At 44.8% G+C, this 22,239-nt stretch overlaps 1 protein-coding gene across 2 annotated transcripts; it reads right to left on the bottom strand.

Moving 5' to 3' along the window:
* Window positions 1-3,143: 3,143 nt before the first annotated feature.
* HMGCS2 (3-hydroxy-3-methylglutaryl-CoA synthase 2) lies at window positions 3,144-22,033 on the bottom strand. 2 transcript variants are annotated; one of them, XM_006216143.4, is made up of 10 exons: window positions 21,818-22,033; window positions 16,905-17,359; window positions 13,019-13,144; window positions 12,303-12,467; window positions 10,621-10,786; window positions 8,646-8,816; window positions 7,486-7,592; window positions 6,745-6,870; window positions 5,400-5,511; window positions 3,144-3,613 (listed from the first exon to the last, which is right to left on the bottom strand). In XM_006216143.4, exons 1-9 carry the CDS (start codon window positions 21,919-21,921, stop codon window positions 5,405-5,407), a joined length of 1,527 nt encoding a protein of 508 aa, XP_006216205.2. In that variant the 5' UTR covers window positions 21,922-22,033; the 3' UTR covers window positions 3,144-3,613; window positions 5,400-5,404. The 2 variants fall into 2 exon arrangements, with proteins under 2 accessions (XP_006216205.2, XP_072823994.1); XM_072967893.1 differs by lacking the exon at window positions 12,303-12,467.
* Window positions 22,034-22,239: the final 206 nt, after the last annotated feature.

The raw sequence follows: 22,239 nt of genomic DNA, 5'->3' as shown, positions 1-22,239 counted from the left end.
TGCAGCTAGTGTATATGAATTCTGTTGAGGCCAGAGAACTGAGGGTGGTGGCTCCGAGGAGATGTTTGGGACAATTATACAAGGGGAAGAAATATTCACAGAGGCAGGAGGACTGGGGCTACTTGGCGAGTTCCCAGCCAGCTTAGGACGGGACGGACAATGCATTACTGGGTGATTTTTTGAAGATGATGTTCATGAAACGTGATAGATTGGTAGTCTGCACCCTAATGATTCACCTTTTGAGGGTTTTTCCCTCCATCAGTAGGGGATGAGCCATTCCTCCCTAATGCCCAATAATGTCTGTTTCTGAGACTTACCCAGGCTAGGAAGGCCTTGCACGGGGCAGTTGATTGGCACTGGCAGGGGCAAACCCATCCTTTTGGCCTCAGTGCTGTAATTGAGCCAAAGGTCGATAGAAACTCCGCCAGGACTGCTCGCTGTGCCGGCATCTGCAATGAACTTGGAACGTGTGTTAGGGCCTCAAGCCAGCAGACCTGGAAAGGGATGGGCCTGGACATGAACAGCGAGGTGGCTTTGAGCTGCTCTGACCTTGAGCACAGTGTTTAATTCCCCTAAGCCTTTGTTCCCTCTTCAATAAGTGGAATCATGATGCCTTTCAGGATTAAAGGGATTAAAAGGTGGCTTGTGGGAAGTGCCCCGGGCCACTTGGCAAACACTGGTTTCTTCATCCCTATGCCTTTCTTTGAGCACAGATGTGCAGGTCTCACTCAGTCTCTAACACAGAATTCCGTACACCAAATGACCCTCCTTTTGCCCTTGTGATGTCCTGTCAAATCTGGACGCGGGGTGTCCTTACATCAGACGACCCACCCCCTCCTACTGGAGAGAGGTCTTGCATCACATGGCATCTGGTGACGGGGTTCACTGGAGCCTGCTGACAGCTAGCAAAACAGGCTGAGGTTGATTAAGCCAAAACTTAGTTAAAAATTGAGCTCAATCTTCAGCCTGCTACCCCCTTTCCCCAGAAGCCCCTTGACCAACCATATTCAGTGCTCTGTGGTGATCAGAACAATTCTAGGAGCCCTAATGACTTGAGCATCCCTGAATAGCTTCCTACACATGGGTGGCACGCGAAGGCATGGGACACTTTCACTGTGTCACCCTGTCTGTGGCTCACCACATAAACTCTCCTAAATTTAAAAAGGCAAGATTCATTTTGAGCTCCAGCTCTTGCAGTTTACTCCTCTGTGATTTGTGGCATCTCTGCACTGCCTGACTTTAGAGTGCAATTTCTTTCTTGTGTATCTTGGCTGGGAAGCAGAAAGGTTTGCTGAAAGCTGAGTGAGGAAGGCAGAGTAAGTATGAGGACAGGAGGGAACCGGCCTCAGGACACTGACTCCTGGAACTCTGAGATTAGAAACGTGTGTCTTTAGTGTGTCCCCTGGAGACCAGAAGTTGCCTCCTGGTCAGTGTGTTGGACCATTCTTCCCATCTGTTTTAATATAACGTGTTGAATATTCTTGCTCGCGATGAGTATAGCAGGGCTCAGTGCCTTTATCTAGTAATCTCCCCACCCACCTTTCCTGCTCGAGGTTGTCCTGGGTGATTATGTTTTGCCCACATGGGGAAGTTCTTTATCTGCATGACCGTAGCTGACCTTAGGGTGAAAATGGTGACCAGGCAATTGGAAAACCACTCCCTCATATGTTGACCATATTTACACAGGAGAGCGGGCTTTGTTCAGAGCCAGCAGGAGTCATTTAATGAAGTGGATGTCAGAGCCACCAGAGGAAGGCCTAGGGCTTAGTGTCAAAGTTAGTGTAGAAGGGGCTGGGAACCTCTGTCTGTGCGGTGGTGACAATGATCAGTGCCATCCTGGGTCCCATGCAGCCGAACCAGAGCTGATATTCAGCTGGTGTGCAGGGTATGGGCAGCATCCATTCAACTGGGCAGCACCCTGATATCTTCATTGTTAAATATTTTTACTGTCACCCCTTCATTGTGTCCAAATGACTTCCGAGCAGAGGCAGGCCCAGCTCCATCACTGGGTGATATGGAAAGTCCTGGTTGCTAAGGCCACTGGAGGCAGGTTTCAACACAAAGACCTCACAGTGAACTATATGGATGGATGGCAAGCACCTATCCCCACCCCCACCCCCACCCCCAGGCCCGAGTCTCCTACCTCAAGAACTCAGGTAAATATTGGCTTCTCTTCCACGACTAGACACTACTCCAGAGATCTTAGGAAAGGCATATGGTGTCCTGCCAAGGGTGCAACTGGCCCGAGGGCCCCCAGACAGCTTCCCGAGGAGGAGCAGACCACAGGGGGCAGCAGGGTAGGAGGTAGCAGCTGCTACGGCGGGTGTAACATGGCAGGAGTTCAGCCAGCATGTGGCCGGGGGCCTGGGAAGGGAGTCAGCTGATGGTGGATTAGAGCGCACATTGGGATTTATCCTGGATTTTCTGGTGCCTGTTGTGACATAAACATCCTGGGGCAGGCAGCAAAGGAGAGGACAGCATCTCATCCTCGCATGCCCAGTGTCCCATATCCCTGTACCACCCCCCCTTGCCAGCCCTTCTCCCCACCAGTAGAAACCATCCTCCTTCCTCCAAAGGGCCCCTTTCCCGCAGTGGCTTACGGAAGTTTCTAAAAGGGAATAACTTGATGTTTCCCACTGCCCTCCTCAGTTCAGTCCCCGCCTCCCTGAACTGCTGCTCTTTTACAAGAGGATCCCAGATGAAGGTGCGCCCTAACTCAAGGGGGAAAAACACTCCTCTAATGGGAACATTGCAGGCTGAGTATTGAATTTTTTTTTTTTTTGGCTGGAGGAGCCATAACTTTAACCTAATAAGTTCTGCCCTGTGTTTATTTGTGCAGACAACACTGACAAAGCATGGTCCGCAGGTCTGAAGACATTTCTGTCACCTGTCTGCTGGCCCTCATCTGTAAAGTGTCTTTCCATCAGGGAAGGAAGCAGGGGGTGGAAGCTGTATCTCTCTTAGTTTCCCTGTGCCTTTCAGAGAACGGAATTGGAGGGCAGAGAGGGAGGGTGTGAGGTGCTCAGAAAGTTGACTGTGGTGGGGGTACATGCAGGTGGGGCCCCAGAGCCAGGAGACCTGGCAGACTTCTCGCTGGTGCATCGTCTGTGTTCTGGTTTCCAAGAAATGCATTTGTCAGTCCCTCCTTCTCTATCTTTTTAATGGTGTTATATTGGCTTAGTACCAAAAATAAAATTTCAAAATTCTCAGAAAACCCTAAGAAACAGATGAAGATATAACAGCACAGAAATATGGCAGTAACAATAATAACAGAGTGATAACAAAGGAGAGGCCAGTTAGCTGGACCTTGAAAGGGACAACGGGTCTGCCACATTTCTGGTCTGCGATTCAAGGCCGCGCCTTCCCTCCATGCATCCATCTCCTTCTTTCACAAAGGTCTCCTCTGGCAGCACAAGCCCATGACGGGACTGCAGCAGCAGGGACAGGCATGAAGGACCCCCCAAAGGATGGCCCCTTGCTCTACAAGGCCAGTGCTTTTGGGGGCTGCTGTGTCCAATCCAATCTATTTACCAGCGAAGAGTGGGGGGCGTTATATGACTGATTGAGGGCAAAAGTCCTGTCACATACTTTTCCCAGGAACCTCTTCACATATCTGTAGAATTTAAAGACATGAAAGAAGGACATTCGATCGTGAGTCTCACCCTGGGCACCCCAAACTCCCCCATACCTGCTCTTTGCCAATGTAGGCTCTCCTAACTGCATCCTGAGGGCTGGGATGTCCCACTGCCTGCCCAGCAGCAAGGCTGGAAGCCTGAGCGCCCTGAGCCCCAGCCCAGGGGAGGGTCCCCACGACCCGCTCTGCCCGTGACAGGTGGGCAGGCTGGGCCCCGCGGAGCGCTGTGCTGGCATTAAAGCCTTCAGTCACCAACCTCTCACAGGTGCAGGTGCAGTGCTCCCATGAGATGAGGATGAGCCCAGCTTTTCTTTTCGTAGGTACAAGGCTGCCTAAGCTTGTGGACCAGGAGAGGGAGGGAGACTGATTGGGAAACTCGCCCTTGAAAATCCCAATTCTCTTTCTCTTTCTCTTTCTCTTTCTCTTTCTCTTTCTCTTTCTCTTTCTCTTTCTCTTTCTCTATCTCTTCCTCTCCTTCTCCTCCTTCTCTCTCTCTCTCTGTCTCTGATGACAGAATTCACTTGACACATTTAATAGCCCCTCTTTGCCACTGACTTGCCCTGAAGAACCATATTACAAACAAGCAAGCAGACGAGCAAGCAGACGACGACTCCCTGGTAGCGCCAGAGCCTGGGGAACCTGCACACTGCCCTGCCGTTCTCACCCGCACCTGCAGCCTGGCCTGTCAGGCCCTTTGCCCCCCGCCCAGCCCCTTCTTAACATCCCAGAGGCACGTTTCCACCCTCCTGGCACAGGAGGCCACATGGCCCGGAACGTTGACAGTGGTTAGGAGTGAACTGAGGACCCCCTCATCCTGTAGCCTTCTCGCTGTCTCTGCGTGTCTCCTTTACCCGCAGATGCCTTCCTCCCCTTCCCCTGCTCATGCCAAACCTTTTTAGCCTCCCTCCTTTTCCTTTAGGAGTAAAAGAATTAAAAATCAGAAAAATACAGAGGAAGTATTTGGGACTGAGTTATGAAGATTTATCAGTTGTAAAACAAATTGCTTCTCACTCTTCCATTCTGCTTAAGGTACCAATCTGGAAGCGAAACTGAAGGCAGCTACCTGGGTGCACGGATTACAAGATTCTAATTCCGAACCCTTGATTCTCCTATAAAAATCAACATAAAGAACTCTCCCATTTCTCCTCTGGCCCCAATCCTCTTCCGTAGAACTCTTTCCTCCTTGAGCCGCTCCACACTTACTCCCCAAATCTCACTGCTTCCCCCCAGAAGGAATCTCATGGAGTGAGGATAGCTACACAGCCCATTAGCCTGACTCCCTCCAGCCGAGCCTCCTGGCTCTAACAGAATCCCCAACACCCTGCTTCCTTAAGAACCCGTCTCCAGCACACTGGTGTGTACTTTCTCTGAAGCTACTCATCCGTCTTTGTCACTGACTTACCCCCTTGGAGTAATGAGTTCCATGGTTTCAGGTTCACAGACTGTTTCTTGTTATAGATGCTAATTTTCTTTCTATAAAGATTCTAGGGGAGCTTCCTATTATAAGCAGATTAGGTAAAAAGTTGACTCTTTTTTTTTCACATTCAAGATTTAAGGACATGCCACCCCCCGCCCCCTCAATCCCCTAGCTTTTGCCTTCTTAGGGCAAAGATCCTCAAGAGTTTTACTGTCCTCATGGTGCAAACTCCCCACCTCTGATCCTTTTGGAAACTACAAACCATTTCTGGTCTGCTTGCACTCTCAGAACCACATCCGTTGCCCAGAGGAAAACGTTAAGCCACCAGCTCTCCAAAATGTCACTCACCACCTTTAGACCGGTCGCCGGGCATACTTTCTGCGATACATCTCATCCACTCGCTCCAGGTACCAGGTGCCTGGGAAAAGGCTGTTTTTGTCACCAGGTGGTGAGAAATTCGCTGTGGAAAGAGGAGAAGAGGCAGAACTCACAAAGGGCAGAGTGGGGCAGGGAGGCCTAGAACGTCATGGCGACGGTCTCCCAGCTGTGCTGCAGGGGGCTGCGGGCTCACCTCGTCTACACTCAGGGGAGCACTGGGCCAGAAGAAGAACCAGAAGCAGCTCTCTTGGAGCTGGTACCTAAGGCTTGTCTGCTAGGAATTTTATTATAGGAGTTTGGCATTTTCCCAAAGAAACATGTCCTTCTGCCGTTGAACTCTTCATGACGTCCTTCTGCCAGTGGTACCCTAGCCTGAGGGGTACCTCAGAGAACCCTGTCTTCCAACAGACACTTCCAGCCTAGCCCTAAGTTTTCCAACTCTGTTTCATTGCAGTATTTCAGAGCTTTGTTCGTTAACATTCATCTCAGAAACTCTATTTTTATTTTAATTGTCTTTTTTCTTGCTCTAACATGTCCCTCCCCTGTTCCAGGTAAGATCAATGATTACTATATCTGAGTTTTTGGAACATTCCTGATTCCATATGTTCCGCCTCCTTTTTAGACCACAGTGCAAACCATGTGTCCTGAGTTTTGCTTGAAAAAAATATGGTTACCACGCTTTTAAAATCACCACCTGGTCTCTCCAGTCCCAGCGTTAGCTTTGGTTTACTTTTCCTTTGTTGCTTTTTGAGGCAATATTTTGTTTTATGTTTGGTAAGGAAAGGGGGCAGTTGGAAGGAGACAGTGATATTTGTTGATAACTTATTTATCATTAATTAATTTGCTCATTAATCTGTTTGGCAAGCCTACAAAGTTGGTAAGATTTTAGAAATTAGACAAGTGAGAAAAGTTAAATACTTTTGTCAAAGATAAAGAGCTGGTGAGTGTCACAGGTCAGTCTAGCTCCGAAGTCTGGGCTTTTTCAGCTGCTGCACAGATAGCATTTTTCAAAGACCGTCCATCTGGCTTCCATGGGCCCTAACTGTCCAGCATCCTCTACTGGGTCGTTATCTACACTCTTTATTGGGAAGCCGCATGCTGCCTCCTACCTCTTTCCAACTCTACCTTCTGCTTCCCCACCCAGTTCTTCCCCATTTTCATCTAACAAGCTTTCTTCCAATTATATCTCATAGAAGTCGTCACTCTCACCCACTGTATTCTAAACCTCTGATGAATCCCTTGCTCCTTCCCAGCTAGTGGCATAGAATCTGAGAAAAACTGCCTTCTTCTCCTCTCTTTATTCCTTTTTTCTTACCCTTCTGGTAGAATTGTTCTCTTTGTTCCATTATTTCTGTGAATTCCTCAGGAGACACACGCTTCCGGGAGGCAAGACGTTTCGGCAGATCTGATGTACTAGACACCAGCTTCTCCAGAGGGGAGCCTGGGAAGCAAAAGTAAGACTCTTAAACTTGCTTCATTGTCATTATCGCTGCTACCAATTGTGAGTCCAATGGACAGCCAGGCTCTGTGGGAGCCCCTGTCCCAGGGGACAGTGCTCTGTATGTGCCTTAGAATGTCAAGAAGTGATAAAGATTAGCAAACACATTGTTAGCAAAACATACAGGCAGACACACTCATTTAGTCAAGGTGTAGCCCATTTAGTGCCTAGATGTACGCCCTTGATCTCATCCATCGTACAATAATCAGCAAATGTTTACTGGATATCTCAAATCCATCAACTTCTCTTTAACCAGCTGTAACCAAATCACCACCACCTCTTGCCTAGACTACTTGCTGGAATAATCTGACTGGTTTTCCCATGTTCACCTTTGTTCCTCATCAATCTAGTCTCCAAGTAGTGGCAAGGGAGATGCTTCTTCAAATACACAAATTAGACAGAGTTACTCTGTTGCTTAAATTCCTTCAGGGCTTTCCTTTGCTCCTAATAACAACATAATTCTGTCAGAACGGAAGCCTCAGTAGTGGTGAGACAGATAATCGTTTCTTTTACCAGGTGAAACCACCCAGAAGTGACTGATAGAAGGACAGGACTCACCAGGAGAAGCATCTTGGGACACTCGAAATGAAAAGAAACTTGCTGCCAAGCCAGAGCCATAAGAGAAGGCGCCAATCCTGGAGCCAGCCAGGTCCTGGGCAGAGTGACTGCAGGGAAGGACATCAAACCCCCCATACACATCAGCATTATAGTCTTCACTGCAAATAAACCACCAACCTATCAACCCTATCTAGTCAACCTCTTGCAGCAAGAAATGGGTCCTGGGCACTCTACACAAAGAGGGACTCTTTGGAAGACCCCAGGGGTAGACCCAGAAGGAGGAAAGCTGGCCAAGAGGAGAGCAGCTGAGATCCAAGAATCGGAAGTCACAGGGAGCACAGCAGAATTTCCGGAATGTGAAAGGAACTTCTCCCCCCCCCCATGAAGACAAGATGAACTCAGCGAACTCTAAAGGCACCTTCAAGTCGAGGTCAGACCCCTGGACTCACCTCAGGGCTCCCATGTTGACTGGTAATACTTCAGCAGTTTAAAAATATGTTTAACATCTCATTAGCAATTATTTGAGCAAGTCCCGTCAATTTTTTCCCTATGTTATAAGCATGAACCATAGTACAAGTATTTTCTTACCAAATCTATGAAATGAAGCATCTATAAAAATAAACTAACATTTGGGCACCTGCTGAGCATTACTCTTTTAATTGCTTTAGACATTTAACATTCATCAAAACCTAAGAAGGTAGGAATTGTTATTGTACACATTTTATAGTTGGGAAAAATAAGAAACATAAAGGTTAAGTATTTTTCCGAGGTCAAAGCTAGTAAGTGGTAAAGAGATTCGAACGCAGGTTGTAGGCTCTAAAGCTAGACTCGCTTACCCACCACGCTTTACTGAGTACAGAGATTTTAAATGGATGAGATAAAATATGCATAAAGTTCTGCTATTTTTTTTTCGCAGCATCCAAATAAATCTGGCACCTCCCCCAGCATCATACATGTACTTCACTTTGGAGTCCACTGTTTAATATTGAAAATAAATCTGCCCATACATCCACCTTTGAAAGAAGTTTCTTTCGTTTTTCCTTCCTTCCTTCTTTCTTTCCTTTTTGAAAAAATTCTGAACCAGAAGAGAAACAAAGTTTAGTTGACCCCTCGGACTAGAGCCAGGGGTAAGAGGAGGTGGGGCCGGAGGCAGTACTCACTGGGACAGAAGCGAGGCCAGGCATCCATAGAGGGATGAGGTGTACATATTCCCGTTGTAGGTGGAGAGGTACAGGGAGGCCTTGGTTTTCTTGTGGAACATGTCCAGAGAGGCCTTCAGAAACGCTTTCTCTACGTCCTTATTGGTGTAGATGTCTTCCAGCTTCAGCCCCCTGTGAGGCAGCCAGACAAACAGGCAAGGTGAGAAGCCACATGAGCGGGGGAGGGAGCAAGGGGGAAAGTGTAACAGCTCCTGGAGAGAAGACTTTGGGACCCATGGTTTTAGAAAATTTGGAAATATAAGAATATTATATTATATTATATTATATTATATTATATTATATTATATTATATTTGGAAATACAGAAAACACTGAGAAAAAATATCACTGACAGTCTTACCATTCAGAGAGAGCACTTAGGTCATATCTTCCTTATGGAATCCATCCCTACTTTTATATGGTTTATTGGAAAATAAAATCATCCTATAGGTTTTGTTTAGCATGCTTCCTTCACTACTTTTCTCCATGACATTAAATCGTCTTCTTTAACATTATTTTTAAAGCCTGCAAAATGGCCCGTGGTAGGAGGTACCCTACCTTAACCAATCTCCTCCCCACCTCCTGACCTCAGCAGCTAAAAGCTACATGCTCTTTTAAACACGTGGAATTACTGAGCCAAAAGGTGTGCACATCTTTAAGGTTTCATGTTTTCCTATTACTCCCCCAAAACCACTGTATCAATTTTTACACATCTGCTATTGCCCATCTTCTCATAGCCTTGTCAGTTCTGGGTATTCAGAATTTTAAAAGGCTATGCAAATGACTGGGACATTGTGCTGTGCACCAGAAACTGACACATTGTAATGAACTGTACTTCAATTTTAAAAATGTAATCAAGACTACTCCCTTCCCTGAATGAATAAAGTTTCTATCTCTTAAAAAAAGGCTATGTAAAGAAAACAGTAACTTGTTTATAGTTGTTACTAACGGACATGAACGTTTGAAAATATGATTGTGTGTGTTTCTTCCTTGAGAACATTTCTCATCCATAGCCTTTGTTCAGTTTTCCACTTAGTGTGTTTATCTTATTGTTGATGAGACTTTCAGGTATAAAAGATAGTAAGCTATTATCTTTGGTATATGTTAGAATTTTATTGTATTTTTTCCCATGAGGCAAGTCTTAGAAGCAGGGTCTGTGCTCATTTGGACGTTTTGGTCAGTGGCAGAGTTAGCAGTAGTAGTTAGGAACAGGGGCAGATGTTGGTAGAATACTCCAAAATGTGAAATGAACAGATCCCAAGAAGAAGGGGAAAGAGTCCTTTCCCAGTGAGAACTCTTTGTATTGCGGCTTCTTCTTTTCTAAATATCTTGGAGTAACGTATCAATAAACAGCATTCTTCCTGCTTTATTGACACGTAGCGGGGGTGAGCTGGGCTATCTCCATTTCATAGATGGAGGAATTCGAAGCAAGGAGCAAGACATTGATTAAGCCAATGGCAAGTGAGAATGAGACTGGACACTCCCCAGGTTGCCATCCTGCACTGTGGTTGTTTGTTTCTAGGTGTTTCTGTCTGTCTAGACTGTGAGATCCTCCGGGCAGGGATCAGAGACTCATGTCCATTTTATGTTCCCGGAGTTTAGGATGATGCCTGACATATAGCTGATGTTCGTAAAATGTTTGTAGACTGAGTGACTTAGCTACACTCCCTTTCCCCTTTATCTCATTTTCTGAAGCTTCTTATAGTCACTTGGTCTAGAGGCACTGGCAGGGTCTGTGTGCACCCTGAGATGCAGGGTGAGGGCCCTATGTAGACTACAACCCACTAACCCACGCAGGGACATGGTGTCACTTCTACTGTGTTGGAGGGTTGCTGTTTTCCCCACAGGAGTGGCTGGTGGTCCAGACTTAAGGCATGAGGGAGCCTCCTCCTTCCTCCCCCTCAAGAGCCTGCAGGCTCCTCATGAAGAGGACTCACCTGAAGGCCTCCAGCCCCTTGTAGAGGCTGGTCTGCGTGCTGCCACTGGCTGACAGGAAGTCATTGAACATCAGGTGACCCAGGGACTTCTGGACCATCTTGCAGAAGGGTGTGTGAAAGATTATAAACTGCAGATCATCGAGAGTGAAAGGCCGATTGATGCCATCTGGAAGAGGGGGTGTGAAAGCAAGGATGAGGCGTGAGCCACTTAGACCTCCTCCCCGAGATCTGACTGAGCTGAGGCTTCCCGGAGAACTAGATCCTGTCTCCAGAAACACACAGAGTTTTGTTCTTTCATTTTACAAGCAACTTACTAAACCCTCTCCTTGTAGAGAAAGAAGGGAAAGAAATAAATACTTTCTTCCTATCTATTGTTGCCAACCTCTAGGACAGATAGTTCCTCAAATCAACCACGTATTATTTTCTCTGTTTTCCAGGGGAGAAAACAGTTTTCAAAATATGAAGCCAAGTCATGTGTCCAAGGTCACCCAGCTTGAAAATGACTGGCTTTGGATTTAGGTTCTGATGTCTCTGACTCTACAGCCCAGACTCTCTCTCTCTCACTCTGAAGAAGAAGGCAGTGTACCCTCTGCCCCTACAAAGTTTACAATTTGGTGCTGAGATTCAAAGCAGCACTGATCAAATGCCACATGAGAACAGGGAGTAAAGTTAGGATGTCATAAGAATTTAGAGGAGGCAATAGTAATTAGCCAATAGTAATTTTACAGTGGATGGGCAGCGGCAGAGAGGTCCAAGTCGACTCCTTACCCATGGGGACAGCCAGCATCCCACCCAGTGCAGTGGAAAGAGGCAAGAAGTGGCCCCTGAAGCCACTCCTAAAGCACCCCTGCTCTGATGTTTCAGCACATCCTTTTTCCCACACTGAAACTCACCTTTTTCAGTTGCCCATCTGGACATGGCTGAACAGGTAGGAAACCTTTTTCAGTTTTTAAAGAAGTAGGTAGGTTTCTCTGTATTTTAAAAATGACTTGTCTCTTTTCATTTTTTCTTTTTAAATTTTATTTAATTTTTGGAGGGGAGGTAATTAGGCTTAGTCATTCATTTAATTTTTAGAGGAAGTGCTGGGGATTGAACTCAAGACCTCACGTATGCCACTGGAACTTACCCTTCCCCTGCTTTGTTTCTCTTCTGATTATGAAATCACTACATATTTTTTTTTAAGCAGAAAACGTCAGAAACTAAAGGTGAAAATCAAGTCAACACTACCATGCAGAGAAAAAAAATCATCAGTAACACTTAAGTGTATTGAAAATATAGGTAAGAATTTTCAACATCAGCCAGATTTTCAAAGGTGGCAAACTAAACCGAGAGGCAGATCACTCCTGACTTCAGCAGGAAGTAATCCTAGCCTCCACAGAACACGGTCACTCTGGCTCACACGGCACCTCCCCAGGTGGCTGACACCCACTGGCTTCAGCTTTGGCCTTGGATTATTTATTTTCTTTCATTTAGCTCAAGTTAGAGGCAATTTTGTACTTGACTTTGGATGACTTCCAAAGGGACTTTAGCACAGACCCAGAGAAGGGTGTTAGAATGGAATACGAAACAATTCTCTTGAGAATATTTGGGGAGGATAAAAGAATCTTTATCTTAAGTGTTTAGGACAAACTCTTGGCCTCATGTAGATAGAGCCCCTGCCTTGTGCCCTCTGAGCCTCATACCTTGCTTCCACTGGTTCTGGATCTTTTGACGGTATAACGTGTAGCAACGGTCCAGGGCCTGTAAGTAGCATTGGATGGAGAGCTTCCCATCCACCAAGGGGTACTCTGAAAGCACATCTGGTTTGTAGAAGTCATATACGTTCTCCATGTGGGTTCCTCTAAGCCCTGGAAAGGCACACAGAGGCATACGATGCAGCCCACATCGAGCAGAGAGGATGGGAGAACTGTGTGTAAATAGTCTCCTGGTCTTTACCAGTCTCATGCCCAAGCCTGAGCCCACTGAACATCTTTCATGTGTTCAAGGGAAGCTGATTAGATTGCTACTTATATATAAGTGAGATTTATATTTCCATTTCCACACCTACATGGGCTTAAAAAATTTGGAATAGACACTAAGAGTCTCAAAGGAAAACTTTCACTTTATACCCAATTATCTTCCTTCATCTTCAGTTGCCCCCAAAGGGTCCTTGTCAACAGCATCAGTGCCATCCACCCACACATCATTATCCCAGTGTGTGATGGCACAGAGAGGAAACCTTGCTGAGCCCTCTCTCCCCTTCCTTCCTGCCCTCTGCTCCCCCATCCAGTCTCCTGAAGGCAAGCACTCTCATTCTCGAATCCATACTTCAGCCCCATGTAGCGGGTACGTATGCCACCTTGGGGTCATTTGGTGATCCTCTGCACAGTCTCCTGGAACCATGTAATTTACTACAAACCTCTCTCCAGGGCCAGAGGGGCCTTAGGCCCAACCAGCATTGCCACCGCTCCGGCCCCACCAGTGGGGCGAGCGTTACCAGTGGGGTACACTGCGATGTCTCCACAGACCACCACTGCGTAGCGACCTGTAACAAGAGACAAGAAATATTTATCGTCACTACCGAGTCTCAGGCAGACTGAAAGCCTCCCGTGTGCCAGGCATAACTTTAGGTATTGGCGGTAAGATCCATGGGCCAAAATAAAACTTCCTGCCCTGTGGAACGTACGTTCTAGTGAAACTCATCATGACACATTTGAAGTGCAATGTCAAAACTCGGAGTCCTGTTACTCTAATTGTAAAATGCTCATTTATTCAGAATTCAGTTTCTGAATTCAATGAAAAATTTCTAAATTGGCATTTCTGGAGATAATTTAGGTTTGTACAGATCACCTTACAGTACTCTCTGGTGCTGTAAGTGGAAATTCCTTCCAAATCACAGAAGGCCAAGGGATAGGGAGGGAAACTTAATATTTGAAGTACTAGATAGATACTAATTACCCTCAAACAATCCTTAAAGCAACCCAGTGAGGCAGGTAATACCCACATTTCCAGAGGAAGAAGCTGCCTTCCAGAGAGATCAAGTAACTTGTCTAAGGGCACCCTCGTAGTGAATGTGGACTTTTATATTCAGACCCAGTTCTGACTGGATCCTGAACCATGTGCTTTGAACTATTTGGTACTACTTCCATTGTGAGAAGAGTTTACGCTGAGTAACCAGATTTAATGTAGATGATCTATAGTAACTACTTCAATAATAGCCAGACTGTTAGTCAATAAATGATTGTTGTCCTGAATATTATTTATTCCTCTTTCATCTGACAGTACTGCCTGCCCCCAAGCTTGGCTTTGTGGGAGAGACATGGCAGGAGCATTCAGTATTCCACCTATTCTGCGAGGAAGCTGCCAGGATTTACCCCAGCACTGCGCTGAGGGTTATATCTCTATACAGTTTAGTCCTCACGATAAGTCTATGTATCAGATACAGTTACCTTCTCCTTATAGGTAAAGAAATTAAGGCCCAAAACTTAAGTCACTTGCCCAGAGCCACACAGGTAATAGATGGTAGGATAAGGACTCAGAGTCAGGATTCCAACCCAAATTCACTGAAACCTAAGAACTTTCTCTTTAGAGTATATAACAACTTTAGCTTCAACCCCAATAAAGCAGTGTTGTTTTTTTCTCCCCAATATTATATTTATAAATAATATATAAAGATATAAAATAAATATAAATGTATATAAACAAATTATATACATATATAAAGTTCAGAATTTTGACTATCTAGAAATTAAAACCTTCTATCAGAAACAAACTCAAAAGACAAACTGGGGAAGTATTTACAATTCTTAAAGCCAAGAAAATTCTATTTTCCTTCATTTATAAAAGTCTCATAAGAAAGGTAAGATACGTAATACAAAAATGGCCAAAAAACAGCATAAAAATGTCAGCTTCTTATAATAAAAAAGGAAAATCAATGATACTATTATTTTGCTTATGAAATTGACAACGATTAGAAAGCTTGATAAGAGATATTGTAGGAATGTCCTTCAGTACAACATTTTGAAGAGTAATTTGGCACATTTCACCAAACTTTTAAATCAAACTAGCAATTCCAATTCTGTGAATCTGTTCTTATAACGTATTATCACAGGCATGCAAAGCTACTGTACAACGTTCATTAAAACACTATTTATAATTTCAAAAAAATCCACCAATCTAAATATTCATCTATATGGGATTAATTAAAATTTGGCGTATCCATCAACAGAATTTAACGTGGCTTTTAAAAAAATAAAGTAGACCTCACACATACCTCTATATATTTCTCTCTTTATATATATAGAGAGAATGACCTCTAAGGCATCATAGAGATGAGGAATAAAGTATACAATGTTAAAAGCTGAATGAGATGTGCTTGCAGGTACATAGAAAATTTCTGGAATAATATATAGAACTGTTAGTGTTAAATTCTGGGAAGTGTTAATGGGGTACCAAAGGGAAATTTTTCTTTACGCTTTGTGTGTGTGTATGTGTGTGTGTGTGTGTGTATGTATATATTTATATATACATACACACACTGTAGGTTTCAATTAACTTCATTTTTAAAGAAAAGACAAGAAAAAACGAGGTCTCTCAGGCAATCTGAGCCAGTACTGCTCTTTCCTTCCCTCACACCTGCTGTCTCTCTGGAGTGCTTCAGAACTTCCTGGTGAGTTCCAGAACCACCTCCTCCCATTTGAGGGTCCCCAGGTGGATGGTTGGCCTGGTCAGAAACAGAGGTCACATCTGCACTGGCCTTGTCTGGTCTTGGCAGTTGCCATTAGGCTCAAGCTTAAATATGCTTTTTGTTTTAATACAAACAAGTCACATCCCAATAGTTCGTTTAAATTTTTTTTTCCCCATCAAGACATCACATTAAAGAAGGATGCGTCTGCAGTTCTTTCCTGCAGTTCTTTCAGCAGAATCTACTCATTGGAAATGACATGTATGGGGGTGAAGGTATGGCTTAGTTGGCAGAGCTCATGCTGAGCGTGCATGAGAGACTTGGTTCAATTCTCAGCATCTCCATTAAAAAAAATAAGAAGAAATGCAAATGAAATGACATGCTTGAAGCTTATAATGGCCCCAAATATGGGCTCTGATTTTTTGGTTAAACGCTGTAATTGTCCCTTGCCCTTCATTTATACCCTCCAACTAAATGCTTGGTTGGATATATTGGTGGTGATGGTGGCAGGGGTTTCTGGAGAGGGAATAATATGAGTGCCAAGCAGGAGAAGCACTGTAAGAACAGATTTGATGATGTAGAGGCTGGAACCATTGATGGTAAACCTATGCAGGGCAGTTGAAAAAACACACTGAATGAATGTATGGAATTGCACTGCCTTGCTGTGTGAACAGAAGCAAATCATTAAACTCTTCTTCCTGCGCTTTTTAAAAAAATGAATATTGGATTACATAATCTCTAAGGTCCCTGCCAACATCAAGACTTCATGATTAATTTTATAATTGATATTTGTTATGGTTTCTAAAGTTTTCAATTCTCGTTTCCAACTTAGTAAATAGTGTGCCTTGTCTGCCCAGGTACTGCTTTTTCACAACTCCGTTCATACGTTGTTTAATTCTTTTACCAGCCCTGCCAGGCAGCCCCATGAGAACCCCGAGGCTCACAGAGGTTAAGGGACTTGTCATCAATAACTGACAGAGATGGGTTTCTAACTCTCAACTTGTACTGCTCCCCTTGAACCTTTTCTTGCCATCTATCACAACAGAGGTTCTTCCACCGATACAGCATGGAGGGAAGATAGAAGTAAGATACAGGGTAATGTTAATATGTTAAGCAGAAGCAATTTTCTAGAAGCCAGGCATGGAGAGAGAGTAGAAATACTCTGTGTAATAGTCCATCCCGTGATTATTTGGGTCTATTTTAACCAGGGTGTTTTCTCCTTAACATCTAAAGTTGTTTAAATCTTTTAACATCTCCAGTCTCTCTCTCTCAAAGACTTAGGAGAAACAGGAACAAAGAAATGGGAAATACACTGGATTTGGTTTGGTGTCTCACTCCTGCCACACACTATGTGTAAGATACTAGATCTCCACTGTCCTAACTGTAAATCTGGTATAACACCCACTTTCTAGGCTGTTCTAAATGAATGGCTATGTGAACAGGCTACCTAATTAACTGTATAAAAGCTTAACAAGTCTGGGTGGTTATTATCATTGTAGATTTGGGGTGATAGTAGCAGCTGTGTGGATATGTTGTCTATCCCTTCCTGGATGAAACCACTCTGGGAACAGAGAAGCAAACCCAGCTCCTTTCTTTACCTAAAGCGTCTGGCAGCACGTACCGTCCCAGGAGCTGGACTCCATCCAGTTGGCTGCGTTGAAGAGGGAGGCAGTGCCACCGTAGCAGGCATTGGTAGTATCTATGCCCTCAATGTCAGTGTTGCCTGAATCCTGGAAGAGCTCCATGAGCACTGTTTTGACAGCCTTGGACTTGTCGATGATGGTCTCAGTGCCCACTTCCAGCCGGCCCACAGAGTCCCACGGGAGCTGTGTGCGTTCCATCAGCCGCTGCACCACCGTCAAGCACAGGGAGTTGATGTCCTCCTGGACTGAGCAGAAGCCCATTTGGGTTTGGCCCAAGCCCACTGTGTACTTCCCTGCCTCCACCTTGTTAAACTTCTCCAGGTCTGTTTGGTCCACGTATTGGGCTGGGAAATAGACCTCCAGGGCAAGGATGCCCACATCCTTTGGCCAAGTATCTGTTTTGGCCAAGGGGACAGCAGGAACTGTAGAAAACCTGTAGTAGAGATAACAATCAAAATTCCACAAATGGATCACCTCACACCAGCCAGAATGGCCATCATTCAAAAGTCCACAAATGACAAATGCTGGAGAGGCTGTGGAGAAAAGGGAACCCTCTCACACTGCTGGTGGGAATGCAGTTTGATACAGCCACTGTGGAAAACAGTATGGAGATACCTCAAAAGACTAAAAACAGACTTACCATATGATCCAGGAATCCCGCTCCTGGGCATATATCCTGAAGGAACCCTACTTCAGGATGACACCTACACCCCAATGTTCATAGCAGCACTATATACAATAGCCAAGACATGGAAACTGCCTAAATGTCCATCAACAGATGACTGGATAAAGAAGATGTGGCATATTTATACAATGGAATACTATTCAGCCATAAAAACCTACAACATAATGCCATTTGCAGCAACATGGATGTTCCTGGACAATGTCATTCTAAGTGAAGTAAGCCAGAAAGAGAAAGAAAAATACCATATGAGATTGCTCATATATGGAATTAAAAAAAAAGAAGAAGAACATAAATACTAAACAGAAACAGATTCATAGACATAGAATACAAACTTATGGTTGCCAAGCGGGCGGGGGGTAGGAAGGGACAGACTGGGATTTCAAAATTTGTAGATACTGACAGACATATGCAGAATAGATAAACAAGATTACACTGTATAGCACAGGGAAATATATGCAAGATCTTGTGGTAGCTCACAGCAAAAAAAAAATGTGACAATGAGTATATGTATGTTCATGTATAACTGAAAAATTGTGCTCTACACTGGAATTTGGCACAACATTGTAAAATGACTATAACTCAATGAAAAAAAAAAAAAGAAAAAGAAATCCCATGAATGGTCTCTAGCTAGTTTCCTTAGGAGACAATATAGCAATCATTTCATTCATTTTTTTAAAAATACATTTTGAAGCTATGTGATCAGATGAATACACATTTAGAGTTGTTATATTTTTCTATTGAATTGACTCTTTTATCCTTATTAAATGTCCCTCTTTATCTTTGTGATTTTCTTCCCATAAAGTCTACTTTCCCCAATGTTAATGAAGCTGCCCTAGCTTTTCTATTACTCTTTTCATGGTCTATCTTGTTCTGTCCTTTTTCTTCTAGGAATGACCCTAGAGATTACAGTATGTGTTCTTTGCTTATCATAATCTCACTTAAAAATTAATATGTCTGCTATATTTTGAACAGCATAAAAATCTTACTTTAGTTTAACTTCATTTTTCCTCTCCATTCCTTTGAGCTATATTATAAAGGACATCATTTAGAAAGTTTTATTCACTTTAAAGTGCCTGTCTCGTGATCCCCGTTTCTCCATTTTTATTTTCCTATCTACTGTTTTTATTTTTAGGGAAGTTTTCTGTTTCATTCCATCCTCTCTACTTTTTCTGATTGGGCCTCCCCATACTTATTGAGCACACCCAACACAGCCCTGGGTTCCAGATGCACAGTAATTAATAGGGCATCCTTTGTACCCACAAAGGGAGCAGAGTCTAATGGAGGTGTTGGCATTTTTATAGCTAAATATATGTGGAACAAACAAAGGCCATAAGAATACAGATGGAAGAGAGGGCATTCTACATGGGAGCAGAGGAAAAATGGGGGACAGAGTCAGGAAAAGAGGGAAAAGATGAACTGTTTCTTTCCTGGACCCACCTCCCCTCTTCAACCCTGACTTCTAATACCTCTGGTGAAGATCCAGAGTTATGAAGAGCTGAACTCACCAAGTCCAGCTTCCATCTGTTGCACATGAAAGGAACTGAAAGCTGCTTATGTTAGTGATAGTCTGATTTTACATGTGGTGGAAGCCAGGCACACATTGGTGAAGTGATGTGCTCAGAGTAACTTCTTAGTTGGTCCTGTCTTACAAACATTCTGTCCTCTCCTTGGATGTCTGTGCTTGGGCACCAGTCCAATGTGTCACACACTCATGGGTGCCCCCCAGTTCCTTTGACTTGTATTTGGCTACAGAATTCCTGACCGTGGAAGAGTGACAGGATGGCTCTGCAGGCTTATAAATTTAACTCTATGCCACAGGAGTTGTAGCTCAGACCCAATGTGCCTGTCTTCATCAGGATTCTGGGCTTCTGGTAACCCCAGTTTTCCCATCATGAAGGTCACTTTGAAGGACGGCTGTGAAGCAAAAATGGATCATATGTTCATAAGCTAGTGAGGTGAAGTGATAAAGGTTCATCTGACAGAAGTGATAAAGGGTTCTGTCTGACAGAAGATTGAAATTTAGTTATCTGCCCTATTTATTTGGTGCCACCCAAAGAATTGGACTTTGTCCTCTCAAATATTTGTGAAGGGACTTCTCCAGTACCTAGGAGCTAACGTTAGCCAGCTCTTGGTCCTGTGTTTGGCTTCCCTCAGCCTCATTGTCCCTCTGTCTTCTCTGACCTAATTCCATCTTTCTCTTCCCAGTTAGAAATCTTAGGTTGCAAGGAGAGTTTCCAATCTCTTCTAATCTTTCATTTTCTCTAAAGAATAATTTGTTTATTTAATTTAAAATTGGTTTTGTTCTGGTGCTGCTCTGTTCAAGAATATGCATCAAGCTTTTATTTCTTTACTCCATCTCACGTCCTTCCCTTGTGTTTCAAAATTAGCTGCTACATGCCAGGCACTGTGCTAGGGAGGGCTGGAGAGGAGAAGGGGTGGGCAGAGAAAGCAGGAGGTCAAGGTTCTTGCGGACGTCCTCGACCAGTGGGAAGAATGAGATAAGCACTTTCATACCCATGTAACCCAGCTGAGAGTCAGAATGTGATAAAGGGCCACGACAGGGATATGGACAAAATCCCACAGGAGTTCAAAGGAAGCAGAGCTCCCCTGCGGGGGAGAGGATCAGGAATGGCTTCATGGAAGAGGCTCCATGAAGGTCAGCCTTGATGGATACATGGAGCTTCTGCTGATGAAGAGCTGGGGGAGGGGGTTTCAGGGCAGTGCCACAGCAGGGGGTGACTGGACAGGTAAGGCTACCTGGAACGGAGAGTGAAGGGGAGCAGGGAGACAACACACGAGAAAAGTAGGTAGGGACCAGGAAGTAGAGGACATGGCGTTTCCTTAATTTTAAAAGTGGTGAAGCGCATGCTGAGACGGGAGCAGTCCTTAGGTTGGGTTTAGAGCTGATGCAGATTGGATTAAAGGGGAAAGACCTACAGAGAAAAGGAGACCCATAAAAAGGATTCTTTTTTTTTTTCTTTAAATGGAGATACTGGGGATTGAACCCAGGACTTCATCCATGCTAAGCATGTGCTCAACCACTGAGCTATACACTTCCCCCAAAGAGGATTCTTCATATTCGTTCAGGCCGTGGAAAATGGGATTAGCTGTGAGTACACCAAAAGAGAACGTGAGCAATGATTCCAAACGTTTGAACCACGAACATCGGAAGGAGTAGGGGGGCGGGATGGTGAGGAGTGAGGTTTGTCTCTTGGAGGACAGACAAGAGTTGCTTATTGAAACAAGCAAACCCATATCCATCCCTTCCTCACAAATACAGAAACAGGTTAAATTCTGAGCTGGGACATTTGACTTGTATGTGGAGGGTAGAGGGAGAGTGTGGACGATGGTGGGGAGTCATGAAGGAAATACGAAGGCTAAAGAGCATCACCTCCTACCCCACACATCCACATGCTCAGGTTCCCTGGGCACCAGGCAGGGGAAGGCACTAGACCAAAGGCATTTTTTCCTAAATATTCATGGAATGTGGTGTAGAAATGGGAGGTAAGAAAGGGCTGTCCTCTCCTAAAGTCCAGGGGATGGTTTGCAGGTCCTGGGGTGCTAGCGGTAGCCATGTCACCATCAATGATGAGAGACTGCAAGCACTTGGGCCAGACTTGGGGAGTGTTTACCCAAAAAAGGAGTATGTGTGTGCTTCTGTGCACAAGCACATTGTACACACACACACACTTATCTTTACATCTCACTTTCCCATTTCAAGAAATCAAAGGACAGAGAAATACGCTTCTTATCCTCAGTCCATTTTGAATCTTGCTGCTGTGACTTGAAGCAGCAGGTTTTACTAACACTGCAGTTGGCACAGAATCCTGAAGGTCTTAGCAGGGGCTGGGGGTAAAGGTGGAAACAGTGATGGAGAGGAGAATGCCATGGGCCCTGGTGATGTTTCCACTGCTTCATGCAGCAGGGGTGGGGTGGGGAGGAAACATGTCATTGTTTACAAACAGCAAGCGTCAGAGGTTTGAGATCCCAGAAATCTGTAAACAGACCTGGGCTGTCTGTTTAGAGATGAGATACTGAGACCCTGAGAGGTTAACTTGCTTATCTAAGGTTGTGCAAAAGGCTTGCCAGGTTTTGACTGGAATTCTAGGGACTTTTCCTATGGCAGGTCCTCTTCCTGTCTTTTACGGGTTCTATGATGCTTCTCAAAGAGTGGCCAGTGCAGTCCCCGGGACCAAGGTGACTCACCTTTGGTGGGCTGCTGGGAGAAGGCGAGCCGGCACGAGGGAAGCTTCCTGTACCACTCTTTTCACTTGCAAGACCCGCCTCACTGGAGTCAACAGCCGATGCATTTTTCAGAGGAGCAAGCAGCCAGCCAGCAGTTCACAGTCCTTGGGGGAGATGTCCAGTGGTGTCTGGTCAGGCTTTATAGAGCCCTGGGACTCCTGCCTCCGGAAGCCCTGCCCCTGCTTATCAAGGCTCTGTGGCTTCTCACACTGGGCAAAAGGTCTCACACAGAATCCGGGTGAGTCAAAGAAAAACATTACCTTTCCAACATGTACGTAGCTGCCCTGCTCTGGGCATGTTTGGGAAAGGGTGGCTCTGATCCCTCTTTCCTGGGCTCTCATGGCAGCCTTGTTTATGCTCCCATCTTGGGAGCTATGGTGTTC

This window comes from Vicugna pacos, chromosome 9, assembly GCF_048564905.1.
Source record: "Vicugna pacos chromosome 9, VicPac4, whole genome shotgun sequence".
Lineage (NCBI taxonomy): Eukaryota > Metazoa > Chordata > Mammalia > Artiodactyla > Camelidae > Vicugna > Vicugna pacos.
The sequence above is the reverse complement of the archived record's forward strand: the minus strand, read 5'-3'. Positions and strand labels throughout refer to the sequence as shown.